Source organism: Apus apus, chromosome 9 (genome assembly GCF_020740795.1).
Source record: "Apus apus isolate bApuApu2 chromosome 9, bApuApu2.pri.cur, whole genome shotgun sequence".
In the NCBI taxonomy this organism is placed as follows: Eukaryota; Metazoa; Chordata; class Aves; order Apodiformes; family Apodidae; genus Apus; species Apus apus.
In genome coordinates this window covers 17,002,735-17,023,367 of record NC_067290.1, presented here as the reverse complement: position 1 = coordinate 17,023,367, position 20,633 = coordinate 17,002,735, and the positions used below count along the sequence as shown (strand labels likewise).

The following is a 20,633-nucleotide window of genomic DNA, read 5'->3' as shown; positions in this document are numbered from 1 at the left end:
GTGTTCCCGTAATCCACAGCCTGGAACAGTTTACACATTGTCACTTTAAGACAGAACTGGCTTTTTCCACACATCAAAATGCACACTGATAAATGGGAAGGGCTTAGCAGACCCCACATGGCTGGGTAATACACTGTAGCTCAAAAAAGAATAATGAGGGTATCAGTTGGACTTCTGAATTAATGATACCTTAAATTAGTTTAATTAATTAGTTTAGTTACTAGAGTAATTTAGTTAGCAGATTAATTAATGTTTGTAGAGCTCTTGGAGATAAAAGCTGCATATAAAGGCTGTTATTAGAGGGTGGATCCAGAGGTGCAGGTTTTCTTCATTCTTTATTTATCCCAGCACAATCTGATGCAGGGGCTCATTCTTAGAGCCTTTCAGAGGGCACAGTGTGGCAGCTGCCTTACAGTTTTGCCCAGGATATGGTCCAACACAAGCATTGCTTTAGTCAAGAGCTGACTGGCAGAATATCTTCCAAAATTTCAAGTTAGGACTCTGTTCTCACCTCCTCTCCTCAAGGTGCACACAAACGCACGTGTTCATGCACATTTCGTGATATATTTGGGTGCAGTTACCTCTCATCCCCCTTCCTTCCACTGTCCTCTGTGTTTGTGGGGTGTTCTGAACAGAAAATCTAAGAACACATTCATACAATCACAGGAAAAAAGCACAAGGCTGCAAAGGATTATCCCTACCTCTTTGAAGTTGCCATTGCATCCAGGTAAGGGTCTAGTCCAAGAGCAACATCGAGAGCTTTTTGTAAGTAATTCTTGAGCTGTTCAGGAACACAAGAGTCATTGAGGGCTATTTCTTTGGCTTTGAGAAGGTTCTCAGCAATGAGTCCAGCTGGGGTTTCTGAAATGGAAAACAAAAGGAAGAGCAATGATTCTGTAACTGCTCAAATCAGCAGAAGAGGAATTTAGACACAAAAAAAATAGTGTGCTTTATTTGTTTTTCTATATAAAATACACATTTTTGAAGGGCTACAAAAACAATCATGGTAATCTCTTCAAACTAGAAAAATATTACCATTCTAATTCATTTTTCTTTCATGCTCTCTCTGTGTTTTTTTTCCCCTCACAGTTGATGCATTTCTGAGAGGAAGTGTTCAAGGCCAGGTTGGGCTTGGAACAACCTGCTCTTGTGGGAGGTGTCTCTGCTCAAGCAGGGGGTTGGAACAAGAGGATCTTTAAGGTTCCTTCCAACCCAAACAATTTTATTCAAAAATATGTTTTTTCACTTTTGAAGCTCTGAAATAAACATCAAACACCAAACAACTGTGTATAAACCCCACTCCTCTCGGTAGTTTTTTTCCTTGGAGAAAGCAGGGTGCTTCTCAAACCACTCTTGCAAACCCAGGCAGATCCTCCAGGCCAGGACACGCAGGCACCACTACCTCTGTCAGAAGGAGGAACTCGGCTACCTCTGTGCCAACAAGGTGCACAAGTGCCTCGACACGTGTCTGTGCCACGGAGGCTGCTGTGCAGAGTCTGCAGAGCAGCCCATGGTGCTCGTTTCTAAAATACAAGTACACCTGCCCTAATGCAGCCCAGCTGACAAATACTCAAGTAAAAAAATCATTGTGCCAAATCCCTGATGGCATAAAATCAAAGATGCTCTTCAACTGACAATTTTTAAGCAGGTTGATGTCGCAACCAACCTGGCAGGAATCCAACCTCCTAACCCTTCTTCTGCCTTTAACTTCCCACAACAGCTTCTGGTGGTGATGCACCACCCTGAACCCTCTGTTTCTCAGGTCAAAAAAACCTAACCATGCTTGAACCCATTGGCACAGCATGGTAGATCTCCCTGCAGCTCTTCACAAGTCAGACCCTGCCAAAAGCTGATGATTCAGGTGGAGAGAGAAACAGTTATGCACACACAACAATACGTCAGCATGTCAAAGTCTGCAGAAACATCTCCAGGATTGAAATAGGCTGTCTTGGGGGCAAAAGCAATGTTGCCTATGGCACTGTACTTGCCCTGAAACCCCAAAAATCCCATATCACCATGTGGAAGCAACACAATGATGGGCCCTGGTGAGTGATGGCCCCACAGAGAAAGAGACATGGTTCAGAAATCTCCCCCACCCCTCAGGTGTAAGGGCACGTGCTGGGTTATGAAAGCACCAGTGAGCCCAGATTTCAGAGACCCAGGGCAAGCAGGCTGGAGTATAACTGGGGTGGAGTAGGTTGCCCCTGGCAGGAATTTATTCTGTATGACAGAAAAGCTGCAGACAACTAAGTGAAGCGAGTGAAAAGGGATGTTTTTCCTCTGGAAGACTGGCCCGGACAAGCCTAGCAGCTGTGGGGCAAAGCCCTGTCCATGTGGAAATACAGTTGCTGTAGGGACCATGACCCCATCCCAAAATGGGTTTCTGGTGGGGTCTGGGATGCTGTAGAATGCATCCAGCCATGCCACAGCCTTCTGGCAGAGCTTTGGTATGAAGCCCCTGAGGACATCAGAGCATCACCTCATCTAGCCCACTGCTGAGAGACTATGAAGGCAAACATGAAGCTGTAGTTTAGGAATAGTTTTTGATCAGAAGATCATTAAAGGACCAGACTGAGAAGTGCAGACACTTACGTACCTCTGGATTCTCTGTTCTCCATTTATTTCCTATCTATTTAAAACACCCCTTGGATTTATTCCCCAAACACTGTGTCTTATGGGTGTCCCATCCAAGCTTGGGTGGTGGTCTGGTGTCAGCTTCTAGCTAAGTGGTCACATGACAGGACGGTGCTTGTTTTTTAAGTGTCTTTTCTGCCTGAGCATTTCAAGGGATAAATCTGAGAAGGATACACTAAGCAACTACATGTCCTCAACACAGGAAGGGAGAATAGCTGTCTCCTCACTATGGTCATGGCCACTCTCAGTGTCTCTTTCTACAACTCCTCCATGCACCAAGGGGAAGGGAGATACACCAGATGACCCTAACACAGCTTCCAGTTGCTGGGGACCACTCCTCCTGGTACCAAGTGGCACCACATTAATAATCTCCTGTCTTTGGGAACAGGGGAAGGTCTAAATCTCCCCAAATATCTGCTTCTCAGAACAGCATCTCAGCTTTCTGTAGCTACTAAGATGACCATTCTGCTGTTTCTTGAGACAACTTCACCAATTTTCATTTTCAAAATTACAAAAAACATATAAAAGTAGACAAGGAACATAAAATATATGTGCATTTTCCATGGGAATTGCCATCCTGGGCAAGACTTGGAGGTCATCTAAACAGCATCTTGCTCATAGCAGTAGCTCAGCCTGACGTACAAGGAAGGCAGCTTCAGCAGCCCCAGCTTTACATCTCCTGCCGATCTCTCACCACCATGGGCAGCTTCTATCTCTTTCAGCAGTTTATAATTAATTTTAAGTGCAGGAATAACCACCTCGATTCCCACACCATGTGTTAATTTCTTGACCTCAGCCCAACTATACATTGTATGAAGACACCTTTTCACAGCATTTTCCCCACCCCATGAGCAAGCATCTCCAGGCTCCTGCTCCCTGACAAGCACTCGGAGGCTTTTTGTTAATTTAGAGGGGGAAAACCATCTATATTATCCATGTCGGATTTCAGTAATCATCATGTTAAGCTTCTGGATGCATAACAGACAAGGATCCCCTGTCACTGAAGGAAGGGAACACAAGACTTCCCTCCAGCAGTTTTGTAACCTGTGTTGTAACACCAACCGCAGGCGCCAAAAGCTCAGCCGGGGAGCGGGAGCACGCGGGGCATGCCAAGATCACTCAGTAGCTAAGATTATACAATCTTTTCAGGAAGTTCTGCATATTTGTTATTTTTTTTTACAGCCTGATGATGCTTCGGGCCAACAGCAGAGGTCAGGATTGCCTTCATTTATGCAAGCACCCGGCAAGTCAGAGCAGAGCTCAGGGCTGGCTGCCAGGCTTGGCCAGGCTGAGCTCCAGGCTCCGAGCACTGAGGTGAGAGAAAATTTATGTAACTACTTTTTTCTTTAATGCTGCTCCAGGAAAAGTGCATAGTTTTATACTCAACCCTAGTAAAGCTGCTGTACTATAGTAAGCACCAAACTAGATTGCCTGGTTCCCTCCTCATAGCTCACTCTATGCAGAGGCAACTCTTACCCCCTTCCCATCTAATGGTGCATCAGATTTTTCATGCATGGGGTGTGTGTGTGTGTGTGTGTGTAGAAAATTAAAAAGAGCTCGTTCAGAGGAGGAAAATGCTTCCAGGTGCAAAGCAGAGGAGTTCAAGCAGGAAAGGGCTGCTTTAAGCCTCCAGTATCTTCCTAAAAAAGAGAAGGTGGCAGTTCTTAAAACGGACCACAGTTGCCAGCAGGATGGTTCCCAGCATCTTCCTCAGTAGATGCTGAGAGCAGAGTCAGCCTGTTTTCCAACTAGGCTGAGCAACAGACTGCAGCTCCAGCTTCTTCAGGAATCAGGCACTTTTAGTTCACACCAGTCAGGAATCAGGATTGTAGGTGGAGGCAAAGTTATATGTGGGAGACATTAGTGTCCCCTGAGCAGGCAGGCTGGGCAGCACCACAGAGGGATGTGCTGCTCCAGAAGTGAAATTAAACTCTGTAGCTTGGACTTAGATGGCATGTTTTGGGTGGGGGGAGCTCAGCCAGGAAAGTGGAGGACACTGTACTGTTTGCAGGGGGCTGCTCAGGAGAAGGCATGGAGACAAGCACACAAAAAGGCAGTCTGCCTTTGGCAAAAGCAAAGTGAAAATACCACACCCAAAGATATGGGACTAGAGCCTTGGATCTCACTTTTGGGCTATCCTCATTTCACCTTCCAGCCTCTAAAATCTATTTTGCAGCTCCAGCAATGACTTCCAGAAGAGCTCCCCTTCCCAAATAGAGCAGAGCTTGAACCTGATGCACGCAAACTCCATGCTGCCAGCTCAATGCTTGGGTGCCAAGTGCTTGGGCAGGAGCCACTTGGTGCTAAACACTTGGAAATCCAGCCTGATAAAATCATCCCAAACAGTTCCAGCCATCATATTCATCATATTCACCACAGCACCTCAGGCACTGACAACAGCTTATCACAACACTCACCACTTCATCCTAACATGTAAATACACCTCAGCCACCACATCTCACCAGGCAAACCTCTTCATGGATGCAGAAAGGCAATGCTTGAGCTATAATTTTGTATAATCACAGGGTGGTTCAGGTTAGAAGAAGCCTTTAAAGGTCAACTAGTCCAACCTCCCTGCAGTAAGCAGGGACACCTTCAATTAGATCAGGTTGTTCAGAGCCCTGTCTAACCTGACCTTGAGTATTTCCAGGGATGGAGCTTCTACCACCTCTCCAGGCAACCTGTGCCAGTGTCTCACCATACACATTGTAAAAACTTCTCCCCTATATCTAGTCTACATTTATTCTCTTTCGTTTAAATTTATTACCCCTTGCCCTATCACTACAGGCCCTAATAAAAAGTTTGTCTCCATCTTTCTTATATGCCAACTTTAAGTCCTGGAAGGTCACTATAAGGTCTCCCTGGAGCCTTCTTTTCACCAGGCTGAACAACCCCAACTCTCTCAGACAGACTTAATAGGAGAGGTGCTCCAGCCCTCTGACATTTTTGTGGCCTTCTGCTTTTCTGACTGATTAAGTTGAACTGTTTCCTTAGCCCACCAGAAGCCTGCACACAAAACTTCAACCAGGACATCAGGAGACCCTGTTCTACTGCTTGACCCAACTACATTAAACCCAGCTGTGATGTACGCCCACTGAAAGGATGGACCTGTAGCAGAGGGAAGGAGGATTGCAGTTGTGGCACTTCTGAGGCTGCTCAGTGGTTCCAAACCCACCACCCACGAGCCTGGGCAGGACCATGAACTACAGTGTCATGTCATAGCCCATGTGGGGCCAAGAGTGGGCTGACAGCATGGGCCAAACCCAACTGCCTGCCCATTAAATATTGCAGGGGGTCCTGAGCAGAGTTTAGCTGATGTTTAACCTCAGCATCAATAGCGCCAGAGCCCGTGATGGCAGCAGTGATGGCATGGGGAGAGATAATGGATTAGGAGTGGAGTGGGACTATGAGGAGGAAGAGCTGGAGGAAGCAGCTGAGGTGGAGGAAGCAGCAGCTTGTGCAGGAACCAGGGTGCTAAACTCTGACTGAACTTCAGGGGAAGGTAAGGAAAACATGCTAGCTGACATGTTTTCTACAGGCTCTGCTGCTGGAAAAGGAGGGCTGGATACTCCCTGCACTCGTGTGCTTGCATCGGGGAGGCTCGGGAGTCCCTGGCAGATCATATGCAAAGCATACTTTTATTTCCATACGTAACAAATGATGCTGCATGCAGCAGGAACGAGCAGTACCCACTGACAGTCAGATCCAAAGCCCAGGGCAGTCAAGAGGAGTCCTTTGACAGCTTCAATGGGCTTTAGATCGGGCTGTGAGAGAACAAAATCTCTCCATTCAGAGCAGCCGGCGTTCCCACGCTCAGCTGGTGATTTCAGAAAACAGGCAAAAAAGGCAGCAAGCACCTGGCTGTGGTTGCTACCCAGGCACGTGTGGATACCACAGAAAGCACCGAGGCAATGGTAAAGCTGCAGGAAAAATATTTATAAAAACAAGCACCCCAAGCCACCAGAAATTAGTCACAGCTAAACTCTCTTGACACCAGTGTCCACCTTCCTGCCCATCCCTTACTGCTGGGAGCATCCACCCCTCTGACTGCAGGTTCTTTCAGACCCACCTCCCCTGCTCAGCCTCAAATTCCTCTCCCCAATAAACCCTCTGCTCTTTTCTGCCAAGCCACAGTCTGTAGATCCCATCTCTGCTGGGCAGCAAGTGACTTAGTACTGGGAGGTCACACAGCATCCCCTCCTGTCACACCACCTCTCCTGGAGCTCCCCACCCCACACAGGGAGTTTACCTGCAGGATTATGCATGTTGCTTCTTGTCCCCCAGCCTCAGAGGATGCTGCTGTGGGTTTGCTGCCTCTGCAGAGCAGCACGTTGGTGCTCAGGTGTCTGTTAAGAGGATGGGTTTCTCCATCAGTAATCACTTGGGCTGAGCCCCAGCCCTAGGGAGAGGCTGCGCAGGGAGGATGGCCCTGGGCACCCACTCCTGACCCCACCCAGAGTACAGGAAGTGGGTGAGAACCAACAGCATCTGGCATGAAAAGAGGAAAAAAAAAAAAAAAAAAAAAAGGATAACTTTCAATGAGAGAATCAGCAATTTCATAACCTTCTGGTTACATAGCACAGACATGTCCCCACTAAACCATCAGGTATGAGGCCAAAAGAGCCCCAGGACTTTAAACGCCAGATTATCTGCAAGTGATCCATAGCTGCAAGGTCACTCACTGCCTCATGCAGCTAGACCTCAGAGCACCCACTGCTCTGGGGTCCAGCTCAGAGGCCAGGTTTCTGCATTGGCTGAAGAAGGTTGTGTCACACAGTGCTCCTGCACCACCAGAAAAGATCCCAGGAAAGCACTGGCTGGAGGAGGTGTCAGGAAAAACCACTGGGATCATCCAGGGTATCCAAAAGCTTAAGCTGGCCTGGAGCAGAGTTGGAGAAGAAAAGGCTGGTGAGGAATTAAAAAAAACTAATTAAAGAGCATGTGATGGACCTGAGGTCGGCTGGCCGTCTGCTCCTCATGCAGATGAAACACAAACTGACGGTAATGAGGAGATGTGGACAAACCCATAACCAGAAGGGAATCTTTCACCTCTGGGGCATTCAGCCTGGGCTTCTCCAGTCAAGGACTGACTCAATGTACCCGCAAAGAGTGAGAAGAGAGCCCAGGGCTGGGCACAGGAGGAGCAGAGGCTGGGGGGAGCAGGTCTTACCTGCAGGGCTCTTGGCAGCCCCTCTGCAGGACAGACAGTAAAAGGACATGGCAGTCATTGGCTACGGCCAGTGGATGGACACTGGAAAGTCCATTTGTCAGCTCCTAAAATGAAACAGAAGATATTTCAGTGCCCCCAGAATAGAACAGGAAAGTATAAATGGAAAACAAATGAATGAACAGGACAAAAGCCTAAACAAAAAGTAAACACAGTAAGTCCCAATGATCAGTGGATTGCTATTAATCAAAACAAATAAGACAAAAAGGACATAGCTAAGATTATTCCATCTTATGATTTAGTAAACAACAAACTGCATTAGACCTGCAGTCCCTGTGGAAAGCAATCCAAATTGTGTTTGGATTGGGAATTAAAATTTCACACAAATATTTGGTAAATGGGCTAAGAGCTTTAGTATGTCATCTAACCCACCCACCACGAGCTTTGGAGGTGACTTCGGGCAAGTTGCTTCTTTTCTGGTCACTCTGTTTTCCTCTTCTGTAAAATGGGAATAACAGTCTGTCCTCTCTGCAAAGCTCTTCACCATCTGGAGATGAAGCCAGCAGTGAGAGCTAGCTGATAGGAGTTAACACCCTTCCTGGAGCAGGGCTACATGGCTTTAGAGCGTATTCTTGTAGCGTTTTTGGAAATATAACTTTGAGATACATCTAGGGCTTGTTGGAACTGGATGATCTTTAAGGTCCCTTCCAACCCAAACCATTCTGTGATCCTGTGATCCATAAGCCTTCAATGCAATGAGAGCTCACTGTTGTTCAATGGGCTCTTGAAGAAGCATTTCTTCCAGCCGCTGCTTTCACGCCTGTTTTCGGTTTTCCTGATCTTTGTTTGTGAACAAGGACAGCTTTTAGAAACAGGGCCAAGGAGAAGGCAAAGATGAATTCATACCTTCAGGCACTGCTGGCAAAATCAGTGCACAGAGCTGGATGCTAAAGGAGTTTGGTTCTGACAGCTCCAGCTGGAACACCAGACAGAAAGGTGAACTGGGGATCCCTCCATCACGTGGGAAGCAGGAATGGGCCCCCTGCCACCCCCCACCATGCCAGCACTTCCTAGAGAAGGAGACTTCTACCCTCTGGCTGAGCCAACCCACAGAAGCAACGTGCTTTTGGCTTAGGGAGATAGGGTCTTCTTGGGTACTTAGGGGGAATCCGGCATAGTCTTAATACAACAAATAGGTGGCAATTGCAGGAGAGCAGGGGACTAAGGGCAGGGTCATCACCTGGACCACATGGCTGATCCTGAAATGACTCCACCACAGGGAAACCCCAGCATCTCAGAGTCTCACCAGCAGCCTGGCAAACAAATCACAACCCAGGTAATCCCCCCAAAAACAGCCCTTAGAGGGAAAGACTCCCTCTGATTATTTCTTTTAACACACCATAAAAGCTAAAACCAGCAACAACAAAAGTCACACTGTTCCTCAACACAAAAGAAAACAGGAATGTGAGCTCAAAAGACATTTAACCAGCTGGAATTGATCCTGTCCCCATGCTCTTTCTCCTGTCTCACCCCATAAGAGCAGGTTAGAGCTGCAGACAGACCAGAGGCTTCGCTCAGCAAAGGAGGCTCCTGAAGATAATGGAGAATCATACAACTTGCCTTTCATAACCTTTAATTTGCTGTAGGGCATCATGTTGGAAGATAACGTATGTGCTCCCAGCATACCTCTCAAGCATTATAAAACCAGCTGATTATACAACCCCATCCTGGTACCAGCACATGTCTTTGAATGCTCCTACCACCCCTAACGTGCATCCCAGATTAGATAATCTTGGTTTTGTAACTGAGCTGCACCGTGGAGACAAGTCCTCCCCTTCCAACACCTGGTCACCTGAAGCCTTTAAAAAGCACCTCAAAGACACCCAGTTACAGGAGATCTCTTACCAGGTAGATTTTACCTTCCAGAATCATGCCAGTGTCAGAAGAGACCTTTGCTCCAGTGGCCCCGGCCCCTGTGCCCCAGGAGCCCCGGCAGACAGACTTCCAGCTGGTGAGAGTCAGGAACACGTGGTGCAGGATCAAGAAAGGAGAAGCCCTTTCCAACTGTGAGGACAAGGTAACTCTCTCCGAAGCAAAAATGTAAGTATAGGAGCACATTGTGTCCACTGGTGACTGCACCGGAGGGCTCTGGCTAGCAGACTGTGCAGTCTTCCTGGTGGGATGCATCTCAGCTGGAAAAACCCTCTTGCATGCCCTTGAAGCTTAAACCCACCATTAAGTGTACATCCCTACATGAGTGGGCTTCAAAAGGTGCAATATTGCAGCACAGGTATTTGCTATTCTCCTTGGCATGACCTGGCTAAGTTACATAGGGAATTTTATCAACAGCCTGAATTTCTGTAGATGGGAAGTTTCTTTAAAGTCCTGAAACGTTCCTGCAGGGATTGCTGAATGTTGCACTTGGGGTTGGTCTGTTTTTCCCCCTGTATATACAGGAGATGTCTGTGTACAAAAGCTCATGCACAGGCATGGGAGAAGAATGCATCTATAGAGAGAGTGGCAGGTAGAAGAAATGACTGGCTTGGAAAAACAATCACACTAGGTCACTGACACAGGGCAAAACCATTAACACATCCCTGAAACTGTAGAAGTCACCCAATGCTGCTTCAGACAAGGGACACAATTTTCTCCCAGGGATACATACAGCTCTTTGCTGATATTACATCTCTCCAGTTAATTATCCTTTAATTACAGGATACTCCTTTTCCCAAGTGCATGGAGCCCTGTTTGTGATGCAGCTCCTCCTTAACACAGTTATCTCCTGCACATCAGGAGTTTTCTAGCATTTGTTATACTCAGGCTTTAATGTCACAAGTTAAGCCTTTCCAAGACCAGGTCAAGGGGATCCAGTGCCAGCCCTGGGCAGCTGCCACGCAGGAGCATTGCTGAGGCAGAGCTGAAGCAGGTAGAAAGGACTTGGGCAGACCCAGAGGCAGTCTGCAGGACCTCTGTCAGTGGTAGGATGAACCTAGAGCAGACCCTGAAAAATCCTCAGCTGACACATGCTTTAACAAGGGTATGTTCAGACTCCAATTCACTGCTCTCTTCATACAGCAGAGGGGTGGTGATGGGTGCTAGCTGTGCCACCTGGCACCCACAGCTGATTCCAACATTCCAAACCATCCTGTCTCTTAGGAGGCTCACATGCCAGAGGTATATGCACATAAAGTACAGCTGTAAGGTGTATATTTTGGTACATTAAAATACACACCATCATGTTTTGTGATTTTTTGCATTTTAAAAGCCCAGAGGAAATCTTCTTGGAGGTAAAAATCCTCATTGTTTTTTTGTACCACTTAAAAAGCTTAGGGCCAGATTTAACAGCAATTTGGTAAAGAAGATAGAGAAACATCTATTTAGGCCTAAAAGAGAAAGTTCAGGCATGTGGAAAGAAATTGGGCATGTACAGAAATCTGATTATCCAATCAGCCATCCGCTCCTTCAAAAAAAAAAAAAACAAAGCAAAGGTTTTTAAACAACCCTCACAAAGTGATCTCATAAAAAAAAAAATATATGCAGTTTTGTTCTTTTAAAACAAAAACAAAATCCTTTCCTGATTTCCAGTAAACTAAAGAAGCCACTTGGCTGCCCCTTGGCAACAGAAGAAGCAATAACTGGGTTGCAGGGCTGTGTTCTTCACTGTTTTAGATAGATAGTACATGCCAGATTTGTGGGCTTCTATTTACCCTTTCAAACTCCACTGTGGAAACTTTTGCCACCTCTCAAATAATTATATTTTTATTTTAACTACCTGGGAGCACTTCCTGTTTCTATCATCTCTGTTTCAAGACAGAGAGATCCACTCTGATGAGAATTGTAGAGAGACTATTTTGTATGGAGGTGTGTATATGTGTGTGGCTGTGTGCAGACAGACAGGAACAGATCAACTCCTTTCACCCAGATATACTGGGCAGAGGATGTTTGCTTCATAAATACTTTGGGAAACTTTGGCAGTCTCTTCCCCACTCCCTTCTGGGGAGCTGGGGTGATTGGACTGGGGTTTTCTGCTGGTTTATTGACACATGAATGAATTGCAAGGAAAATTATTTGTTTTTCCAGCCCTTTCTGCTCTCTGTTTTACCATTATCTTGTAGAAGTTCAGACATTTGACCGTTCTTTAAGACAAGAGGGTTTCTCTGCTGCCAAAGCAGTTGGGCCCTGATGTCCAGGAGACATGTCACATCCTGTCAGCCCTGTGCCTTGGCAGTGCATAGGCAGGAGACTCCACATTCCCCATCCCCAGCTAGTTCAGACATGCAGAGTACAAGAGGAATCTCATAATTGTTTTCTGTTCCTTGCCAGAGGAGAATGTGTCTCTGAAGATGGAATTTCCTGGACAATTGAAGCTCCCATCTATTTTTGCTACAAAGTGGTCGAAACATACAATATTCTGGATCCTTCTAACACTACTCTGCTCTGGGGTCACATCACTGACCCCCAGCAGCTAGAGCTAGCCATGAGCAGCAAAAGGAAGCTGAGGCGCTTCATTGTCATAGATGAAGTTGTTGACGAACTTTATGGCTCCAAAGTCAGACAATACTTTGAAGAGAATAACGTGCAGCACAAAATCCTCGCCCTGCCCACCACTGAAGAAACGAAATCCATGGACCTTGTCTTGAACATCTTGCAAGAAGTCCAGAGCTTCAGCATTGACAGGAGAACTGAGCCCATCATCGCCATCGGAGGAGGCGTCTGCCTGGACATCGTAGGACTGGCCGCGTCGCTCTACAGGAGACGCACCCCCTACATTCGGGTCCCAACAACCCTCCTCTCCTACGTGGATGCCAGCGTGGGGGCGAAGAATGGGGTGAATTTCCTGCAGTGTAAGAACAAGCTCGGGGGCTACACCCCCCCAGTAGCCAGCTTCCTGGATAGATCCTTCATTCAGAGCATTCCTAGGCGACACATCTCCAATGGCCTCGGTGAAATTTTAAAGGTATGGACTTTTGCAACTGCAGTATTCATAGAATCATAGAATGGCTTGGGTTGGAAGGGACCTTTAAAGGCTATCTAGTCCAACCCCCCAGCAGTGAGCAGAGACACTTTAAACTAGATTAGGGTGCTCAGAGACCCATCCAACCTGATCTTGAACGTTTCAAGGGATGGGGCTTCTATCACCTCTCTGGGCAACCTGTGCCAGTGTCTCACCATCCTCAGCATAAAAAATGTCTTCCTTACAGCTAGTCTAAATCTACCCTCTTTAATTTAAATCCATTATCCCTTGTCCTATTGCAATAGGTCTTGCCAAAAAGTCTGTTCCATCTTTCTTGTAAGTCCCTATTAAGTATGGAAAGGCTGCAATGCTGGTAGGATGTCCACCACCATCCATGGCATTGTATAAAATGCCCTGTAGAGACTATGGTGAACCATTGAAGCTGAATGGAGACTTCTAACTCTCATTGACCCTACATACATTTTAGAGCTGCTAAACTTGTTAGAATACCTCTTAAACACAGTGCTTAGAGTTAGACTTGAGGAGTAAACTCCAAAACTCAAGGCCAGACATACTCAGCATCTTCCCATTTATGTTGATCCATAGGTCTCTCAAATGAACTGCTGGCAGTGAATTTGTGGTTCATTATCCTGGAGATTAATAATCTGCAAGATCATTTGCACCTACCTCACGGGGTATGTTGAGTGTGGTCAATCAATCGCCTGTGAGGAAAATTCTGCTTCTAAAATTACCTGGGAAGTGCACAGTAAAAGGTTTTGTGCCTGGAGAGCTTTGAAAACTTTTGATAAAGCAGAGTTCAGACTATCGAAGTATATTAGCAATGAGCTAATCAGTAGCATTTTTCAGTGCTTGCATAGTGGGAACTTCCCTGGATGTGTGAAGGTTTCTGGCATTCAACATTGCTCATATTGCAGTGCTTTCCCACCCACCCTTGCCCAAAGAGCAATTTCAGGGATTAAAGTTCTCCTGTGGGTGCCCACCATCCAGTCCCTGTCCTGAGGGTGGCCACCATGCAGCTGAGACCATTTGGAGTTTCCTGCCAGGCACACAAACAGCCAAAGCTCATCACAAACTGCTGAGCAAGTAGCAAGCTCACAGTACAGTCAGCACTGTCCAGTAGCACGGGAACTTGCCCAACAGTGCTCCCATCATCTCTGGCATTTTACCAGAACCCCACTGGACATTTCCACCCTGCTTTTGCCTACATCTTCACTTATCATAGCTGGCAACACATGGAAAACCACCAGGTCACATTTCCTAGAGACCTGAATGTTCACCAGACTGGTGTATCCTCCCTCCTACCACATACATGCTAGCCAGGAACTGTGTCTACAGAAATATTTTTGCATGTTACAGATGTAGAACCTTCCCACATACCAAGTGTGTAGATATTTCTTTGCTAGTGTATAATGTGAAATTACAGGCCAGTCTATTGAAACACTCAAGTTTTCAAAGGCACATACTAGAATCACGTAACTATCTTTAATTACCTCTTCTGTTCTACCCTAGATGGCACTCATGAAACACAAAGGGCTGTTTGACCTGCTCAAGAACCATGGGAAATACCTACTGGACACCAAGTTCCAGTCCTACAGTGGCTCTGCTGACCACGGGGATGCTGCACTGCAGACTACCAGGATTGCCATTGAAACCATGCTGGAAGAGCTGGCTCCCAATCTCTGGGAGGATGACTTGGACAGGCTGGTTGATTTTGGTCACCTTATAAGCCCAGAGCTGGAAATGGTGAGTGACAGCTCTAATATTTCAACATCTGCTTTTTTTTTTAAAAAAAAAAAAAAAAGCTTTCAATCAGCAGCATGAAAAATTTGTGCAAAGGGAGCTGAGTGGAACTCCAGATTTGCACGTTACCTGAGACCACCCAACACACCCAGCCTGGTTCTGTTGGGTAAAAAGAACCCTTTTCCTGCCCCATTTCCAACCCCCCACCACCCACCCCACATCCTCCCTCATGTCTCCTATTCAGATCACAGGCCAGTTATTGGTTCTTACCAGTCCCTTACCAAAGCACAGAGATTAACAGATTTCAATGAAGCCATTAGAAATCACCAACATGAGCTACAACAGTGCAAAGGCATGGAGACCATAGCCTGGATTACTGGGGAGAAATGGCCACTGAGGAATTATGGGGAGGACTAGACCTTAATTCAGAGCTCTTCTCTCCATCCCGTGGTCCTCTTTATCAGTGATTTGAATGGGAGGAGAATTAGAACCTGGATGCCTAGGGGAGATTTTTCATGCAATTAATCACCCGTGAAAGAGATCACCCAGACAACCCATGAACCACAAGGCGCTAACATCCAGCAAGTCTCAAATATCAATTTTCACAAGTAAAAAACCCAACTTATTTACTATTTGCCAACCCAAGCCTTTTTTCCCCCCACCTGCCTTGCTCCGTTTCAGAGGGTTTTGCCGTCGCTGATGCATGGAGAAGCAGTGAACATCGACATGGCCTTCATGACATATGTGGCCTACACAAGGGGGCTGGTCACGGCCGAGGAGAAGGAGCAGATCATCCAGTGCATGCGGGGCCTGGAGCTGCCGGTCTGGCACAGTGGCTGCAGCTGGCCCCTCATCAAGAGAGCCCTGATGGAGCGTCTGAAGCACAGCGGGGGGCAGCCCCGCATGCCCCTGCCCACCGGCCTCGGCGTGGCAGGTATGGTGGGAGAGGGACACCAGGGACACCCGTGAGCAGCAGGCACCTCAGCATGGTGACATGCTGCAAATTTTGCCCTGACGTTCTGCAGTTTCTGGTTTTACTCGTGCTTTTCTTAACATCTCAATAATCATGGTCACAAGCTGGTACACAGGAGGTTTGACCTAAATATAAGAAAATACTTCTCTGCTCTGAGGGTAACAGCACTGGAACAAGCGGCCCAGGGAGGTTGTGGAGTCTCCATCCCTGGAGACACTCAAAACCCATCTGGGCACATTCCTGTGTGCTCTGGGGGATCCTGCTCTAGCAGGTGGGTTAGATTAGATGATCTCCAGAGGTCTCTCCCAAGCTCTGCCATTCTGTGATTCTGTAAAACCTGTTGAGACATGGGATCTTTCTGATTAGACTGAGGCCCATTTAATTGCCTTATGACTGACCAATTCACTTTGCAAATGTGTTTGCAAACCAACAGTCTAAACACAATGCTCTGGCAGACAAACCAACAATGTCAAAAGGAAACAAACTACTCCTTTGTTATACTTGAAAATATTTGTTAAATAATGCTTGGCAAAATGAATTTAATGCATTACCGTGCCTAGAGACAATACCTGAAAACTAAACAGTATCTGTTCAGTATCTGGGGTGAAACACACTCATAAAAAAAACCCAAACAAACAAAAAAAACCCCCAAACCAAAAACCAAAACAAAAGGAAGAAACAACAACAAACCAGCCAAACCCTAACACAGATGCAATGCATGGGACCAGGTTGTGGTCTCCTGCATTACTATCCATCCAGACAATTTCCATGAAATTCAGTCTCCACACACTCACAAGAAAACTGCCTCTCATACACTGGAGGAGCTACTCTCCCCTCTAGTGAGTTAGAGTATGCAAGCAGGAAAAGCTCCTCTGGGTGTTCGATTAACTACAAGTCTTATTTTTACAGAGATATTCAATGACACTACTGAAGAGACCCTGGCAAGAGCATACAAGCTGTGGGTCAGGGACTGCAAGACGGCACTGGAAGAGGAACCAGCCACCCTCTGAGAGCTGCCAGCCTGGCCCCATCGTCCTGCCCCATGATGCAGCTTTTCAACATTGTAACTTTGTGGGCATGACTGAATATTAAGCAAGATAAGTACTGCAGCACCTGTGAAACCACCTACACCCAGAGCTGCGTGGAACAAGAAGGATACAGGCTGGCATCTGACTTGGTTTAGCTCTTCCCATTGCTCTGCTTGAAAGGGAATTCATTAGCGCTCAAGAGATGGCTCAGAAGTAAAACCACCAAGTGCCCATGGCGTAGTTCATAGTAAACTGTGTCCTTCAGGGGAAGTGAGTGGCTTCTACTCATGCGTTTAGTTTATCCACCCTGGGGCTGCCATGGCCTTGCACAGCTCTGTCCCACCACTGCTTGGTGTTGGACCCCTGAAGTCACTAGGTGCATCTGGCTCACAGACCACATAAAGCACCAGACAAAATCTCCATGCTGTATCAAATATTTGAAATGGGTTCTCTCTTCTCCTTCATTGGTTTTGGCATTCTGAGTTCTTCCTGTTTTCTCAGCTCATTCAAACTAGGAAAAAAAAAAAGGAAAAAAAAAAAAGAACCAGTTTGTGCTGATGTACTGGCTTCTGTTTTGCTGAATTAATAAAAGCTATTAAATCTGGAAAACTTTTAAAGTAGCCATTCCCTTGCTGCAGGTACTGCATGCCTGTGTGCACCTGCATATGCTGGAGAGATGGAAGGGCACTGGAAGAGTGAGGAATAAAGCTGAAATAATCAATCCCTTTTCCTCTTGAGCCTGGAGAAGGTATGCCTAAAAGTACACAAAAAACCTTCCTGAGCCCTTCTTCAGAGCCGTGCATTTCTCCAGCTTCAGGACATGGTTCCATACAGATGCTAACACCTTACTAAGAAGACTTTTCATAGGGCCCTTGCAGCAAACAGCACAAGAGCACATCCTCAGGGCCACATCTTCCCACAGAAATAACCTCTTCACACCCTGAGTTAAATAAGCCTGTGGCTGAGGATATCAACGGAATTTTCTCCTGTTTCCAGACCATCAAACACTGGTTCATTCACCTGGTTCCTGACAGCAGCCACCAAGTGGGACAAGCATTGCTCCTGCTCTCAGGGAAGCCACCTGCACTGTCAGCCTCTCACTAGAACAGAAAGGGATTCACCACCAGACTAGATGAGGACCTGAACTTTTCAGGAGCCTGAGTGAGCCCCAAGGACAGCAAGGGACAACGTGCTGAGAGCCTCCAGGAGAGGAAATGTGTGTTGTCTCTGTCCCATCTGGTACTGGCCACCCCTAGGAGATGATCTGGGACCAGAGAGCTGTAGCTCTGGTGTTCCCAAAGCTTACAGTGTTCACCCAGGTGCACCTGCAAGTGGTTTACCTCCTCTCCAGGAGCTGGTTGGGCCTTTTTTCACATCAGATAATCTAGAAACCAATGAAGAGCAGGACTATCAGTTGCCCTTCGGTCAGTGTCCATCAGTGCAGTGGTTTTACTCCCATCTACCTACAAGGAGGAGCTACAAGACAAACATTACCTTGTACTGCTTACATTAAATATCCAGGGATTGACTCTCAGGGGCCCAAAGGCATTTAGCTCCTCAGGCACTTGGAAAGCCAAGCAGGACCCTAGCAGCGTTCAGCTGGCCCGAACCCAGAAGAGTCCCCAGACTACATGTACCCATTAAAAGCTCAGTACCTAACACCAATGTGCTCTTGGTGACAGCAACGTGGCCACGGGTCACCTGCCAACCACTCCCACATGTTGGCCTTGCCTCTGTCTTCCAGAGCCGGCGCGTGTGTAACAACATATCAGAGGAGCTGGAGCACAATTAAGACTGAAAAGTGAACACATGATTATTATTTTTCACCCTCCCTTCTGCCGTGGGTGACAGAATACAATCAATCCCTGGCATGCTTGGTTGCTTAGTAGCAGACAGCCACATTTTTAATTATATACTAAAATATGCTAAAGAACACAAAACGGCTGTGTGACTAATACGTGTGTATCAAGAAAGGCATATGACAGCAGCTCAACTGCTTCAGAGTCTGATAAAGAGTGCCTCTGCCTGGCTTGTCACTGGAAGATCAAGAGAAAGAGGTGGAAAATATTAATAGAACAGCAGCTTTTTAAAATACACCTCATTTTTTGCAGTGTTTTGTTCGGGTTTTTTTGGTTTTTGTTTTTTGTTTTTTTTTAAAATGTCTAGCATGAAATTAATTATTTTTCTGTTTATTCAGCTTGGATTAAATTCCTGCTTTTTCAAATAGAACTATTATCATTAGACCTAAAATCTCTTCTTATTTTCTTATTACCTTCGATGACACATTACTCCAAGGACAAAAGGGGACTGTGGAGGACCCAGCTGTGTTCTCCACAGCACAAGTTCTTCATGGATTTGTTTGAAAGAAATTACTTTAGAGGTCAGAGAAATTATTTCCTAGAGCTGGGACTCTTTAGCCGGGAGATGAGAAGGCTGAGGGAAGAGCTTATCGATGCATGTAAGTAGCTAAAGGGTGAGTGCAAGGAAGATGGAGACAGGCTCTTCTCAGTAGTTTCCAGTGTCAGAATGAAGGGGAACGGGTACAAGTTGGAATATGGGAAGCTCCATTTAAATATGAGGAAAAACTTCTTTACAGTGAGGGTGAAGGAGCACTCTCCACCGGGATGATCACTGAGTCGGTGCCACCCTGGGAGGCCTGCGCTCCGTCAAGCCTCGCAGGCGGCGGGAAACGATGCAGCCCCACCAGAGTGTGCTGTTTCCCGCATTTTTTATTTCATATCCAACTCCTGCTGCCCTCGAAGGCAAGGAGGAGCAGCCAGTGGGAGCAGGGAGCTCTGGAGAGGCTCTGCTGAAGGGCCAGAGAGAGGGCTAAGTATCTGAGGAAGAGCAGAGGCCCCCCAAGCTGTGTGTTCCCTTGACCCAACCCTGAAGCACACCCCAGAGCCCAGCACAGCCTGGCCCTACAACGTGGGACCAGCATGACACTCGGATGCCAGGTCTCAAGCTGGAGCCAGGCACTTGCCCTCCCTCCCACACAGTTGTGGCCTCCCCACCCATGGCTGCATGAGGTGACCACTGTGCCCAGCTCCCAAAGCCTCTAACCGTGTTCAACAGCTGCCCCAGACACCCAGTGCACCTCCCCTGCCCACAGCAGGCACCTCGGGCATTAGGGATTTCTCCCACAGCTCCTTCAAGACAGCATAGAATCACAGAATTGTTTTGCATGGAAAAGACCTTTCCGATCATCAAGTTCAACCATTAACTCAGCACTGCCAAGTCCACCGCTAAACCATGTCCTTCAACACCACTTCTTATCTTTTAAATCCCTCCAGGGATGGTGACACTGCATGGCCAGGCTGTTCCAGCACCTCACAACCCTTCTGGTGAAGAATTTTTTTCTTAATACCCAATCTAAACCTCCCCTGGCATAACTTGAAGCCATTTCCCCTTGTTCTATCACTTGTAACTCGAGAGAAGATATCCACAATACGCAGATGTGCACATCAACCCCATGGTGATTTTTAGAAAGACAATAAAAGGGCAATCAACATTTAGATGCTTTGCATGCCCTGGCTCACCCTACTGACCTTAGCAGCCTTCTCATTGCCTCACCCAGCTCTTGGACAGCATTTCACATGGAGGTGTGTTGCAGGAACCATAATTTCCCACTCTGTCCATAGAGCACAACAGTGTCTCAGCTCTGGGAAGTGCAGGAATGGAATTACCCCTTTACAGTCTAGGTAAGAAAGTTGTAAAAAATAAAAAGTGCAGCTTCCAGCCTCAGTGGAGACATGAGCTTCAACACACACTGAAGAGAGCTGCTCTCAAAAACTTAGTTAAAAATGGAGCAGATTCAAATAAGGCACACTTTGGATGACAGGTTAAGACCATGGCAATGGTCAGTGCACAGCTACTTAACCCGCAAGCCAACATCTCATTAAGCCTTATTAATTTTAATAAGTCAGGGACACTTTTTCAAGCCATTCCTCTGCAATTTTAAGGAACTGAACTTGCCGAGGCAGCACAATCACCATCTTCTTACCAGCATTGGGAGCTGCCGAGCTCTCAGGTGTCTCCCCAGAAGGAAAGCACAGTGTGGTGACACGGTGGCAGGTGCCACCACACTGTGTAGCCAAGCCCTGCAGCGTCCCACAG

At 46.8% G+C, this 20,633-nt stretch overlaps 2 protein-coding genes across 2 annotated transcripts in view; one reads left to right on the top strand and one right to left on the bottom strand.

Annotated features, from left to right (window-relative positions):
• The window catches only part of LOC127388414 (uncharacterized), a 31,462-nt gene extending 28,592 nt beyond the window's left edge, over nucleotides 1-2,870 (bottom strand). The window contains exons 1-3 of the mRNA XM_051627884.1: nucleotides 2,862-2,870; nucleotides 1,890-1,989; nucleotides 702-900 (exon numbers count right to left, since the gene is read on the bottom strand). Coding sequence (XP_051483844.1) covers nucleotides 702-900; nucleotides 1,890-1,989; nucleotides 2,862-2,870 — 308 coding nt within the window. The remainder of the gene's footprint in view (nucleotides 1-701; nucleotides 901-1,889; nucleotides 1,990-2,861) is intronic.
• A 6,861-nt stretch (nucleotides 2,871-9,731) lies between these two features.
• LOC127388413 (2-epi-5-epi-valiolone synthase-like) lies at nucleotides 9,732-16,499 on the top strand. The gene is made up of 5 exons (XM_051627883.1): nucleotides 9,732-9,901; nucleotides 12,125-12,758; nucleotides 14,286-14,519; nucleotides 15,198-15,450; nucleotides 16,399-16,499. The coding sequence occupies exons 1-5, from the start codon at nucleotides 9,732-9,734 to the stop codon at nucleotides 16,497-16,499; spliced, it is 1,392 nt and encodes a 463-aa protein (XP_051483843.1).
• The last annotated feature ends 4,134 nt before the right edge of the window (nucleotides 16,500-20,633 follow it).

Bases quoted from the DNA above. Each gene is read 5' to 3' on its own strand.
- LOC127388413 (XM_051627883.1), top strand. From the start codon at position 9,732: ATGCCAGTGTCAGAAGAGACCTTTGCTCCAGTGGCCCCGGCCCCTGTG. The intron at 14,520-15,197 runs GTGAGTGACAGC...GCTCCGTTTCAG, and splicing joins TAAGCCCAGAGCTGGAAATG to AGGGTTTTGCCGTCGCTGAT. The intron at 15,451-16,398 runs GTATGGTGGGAG...TTATTTTTACAG, and splicing joins CACCGGCCTCGGCGTGGCAG to AGATATTCAATGACACTACT.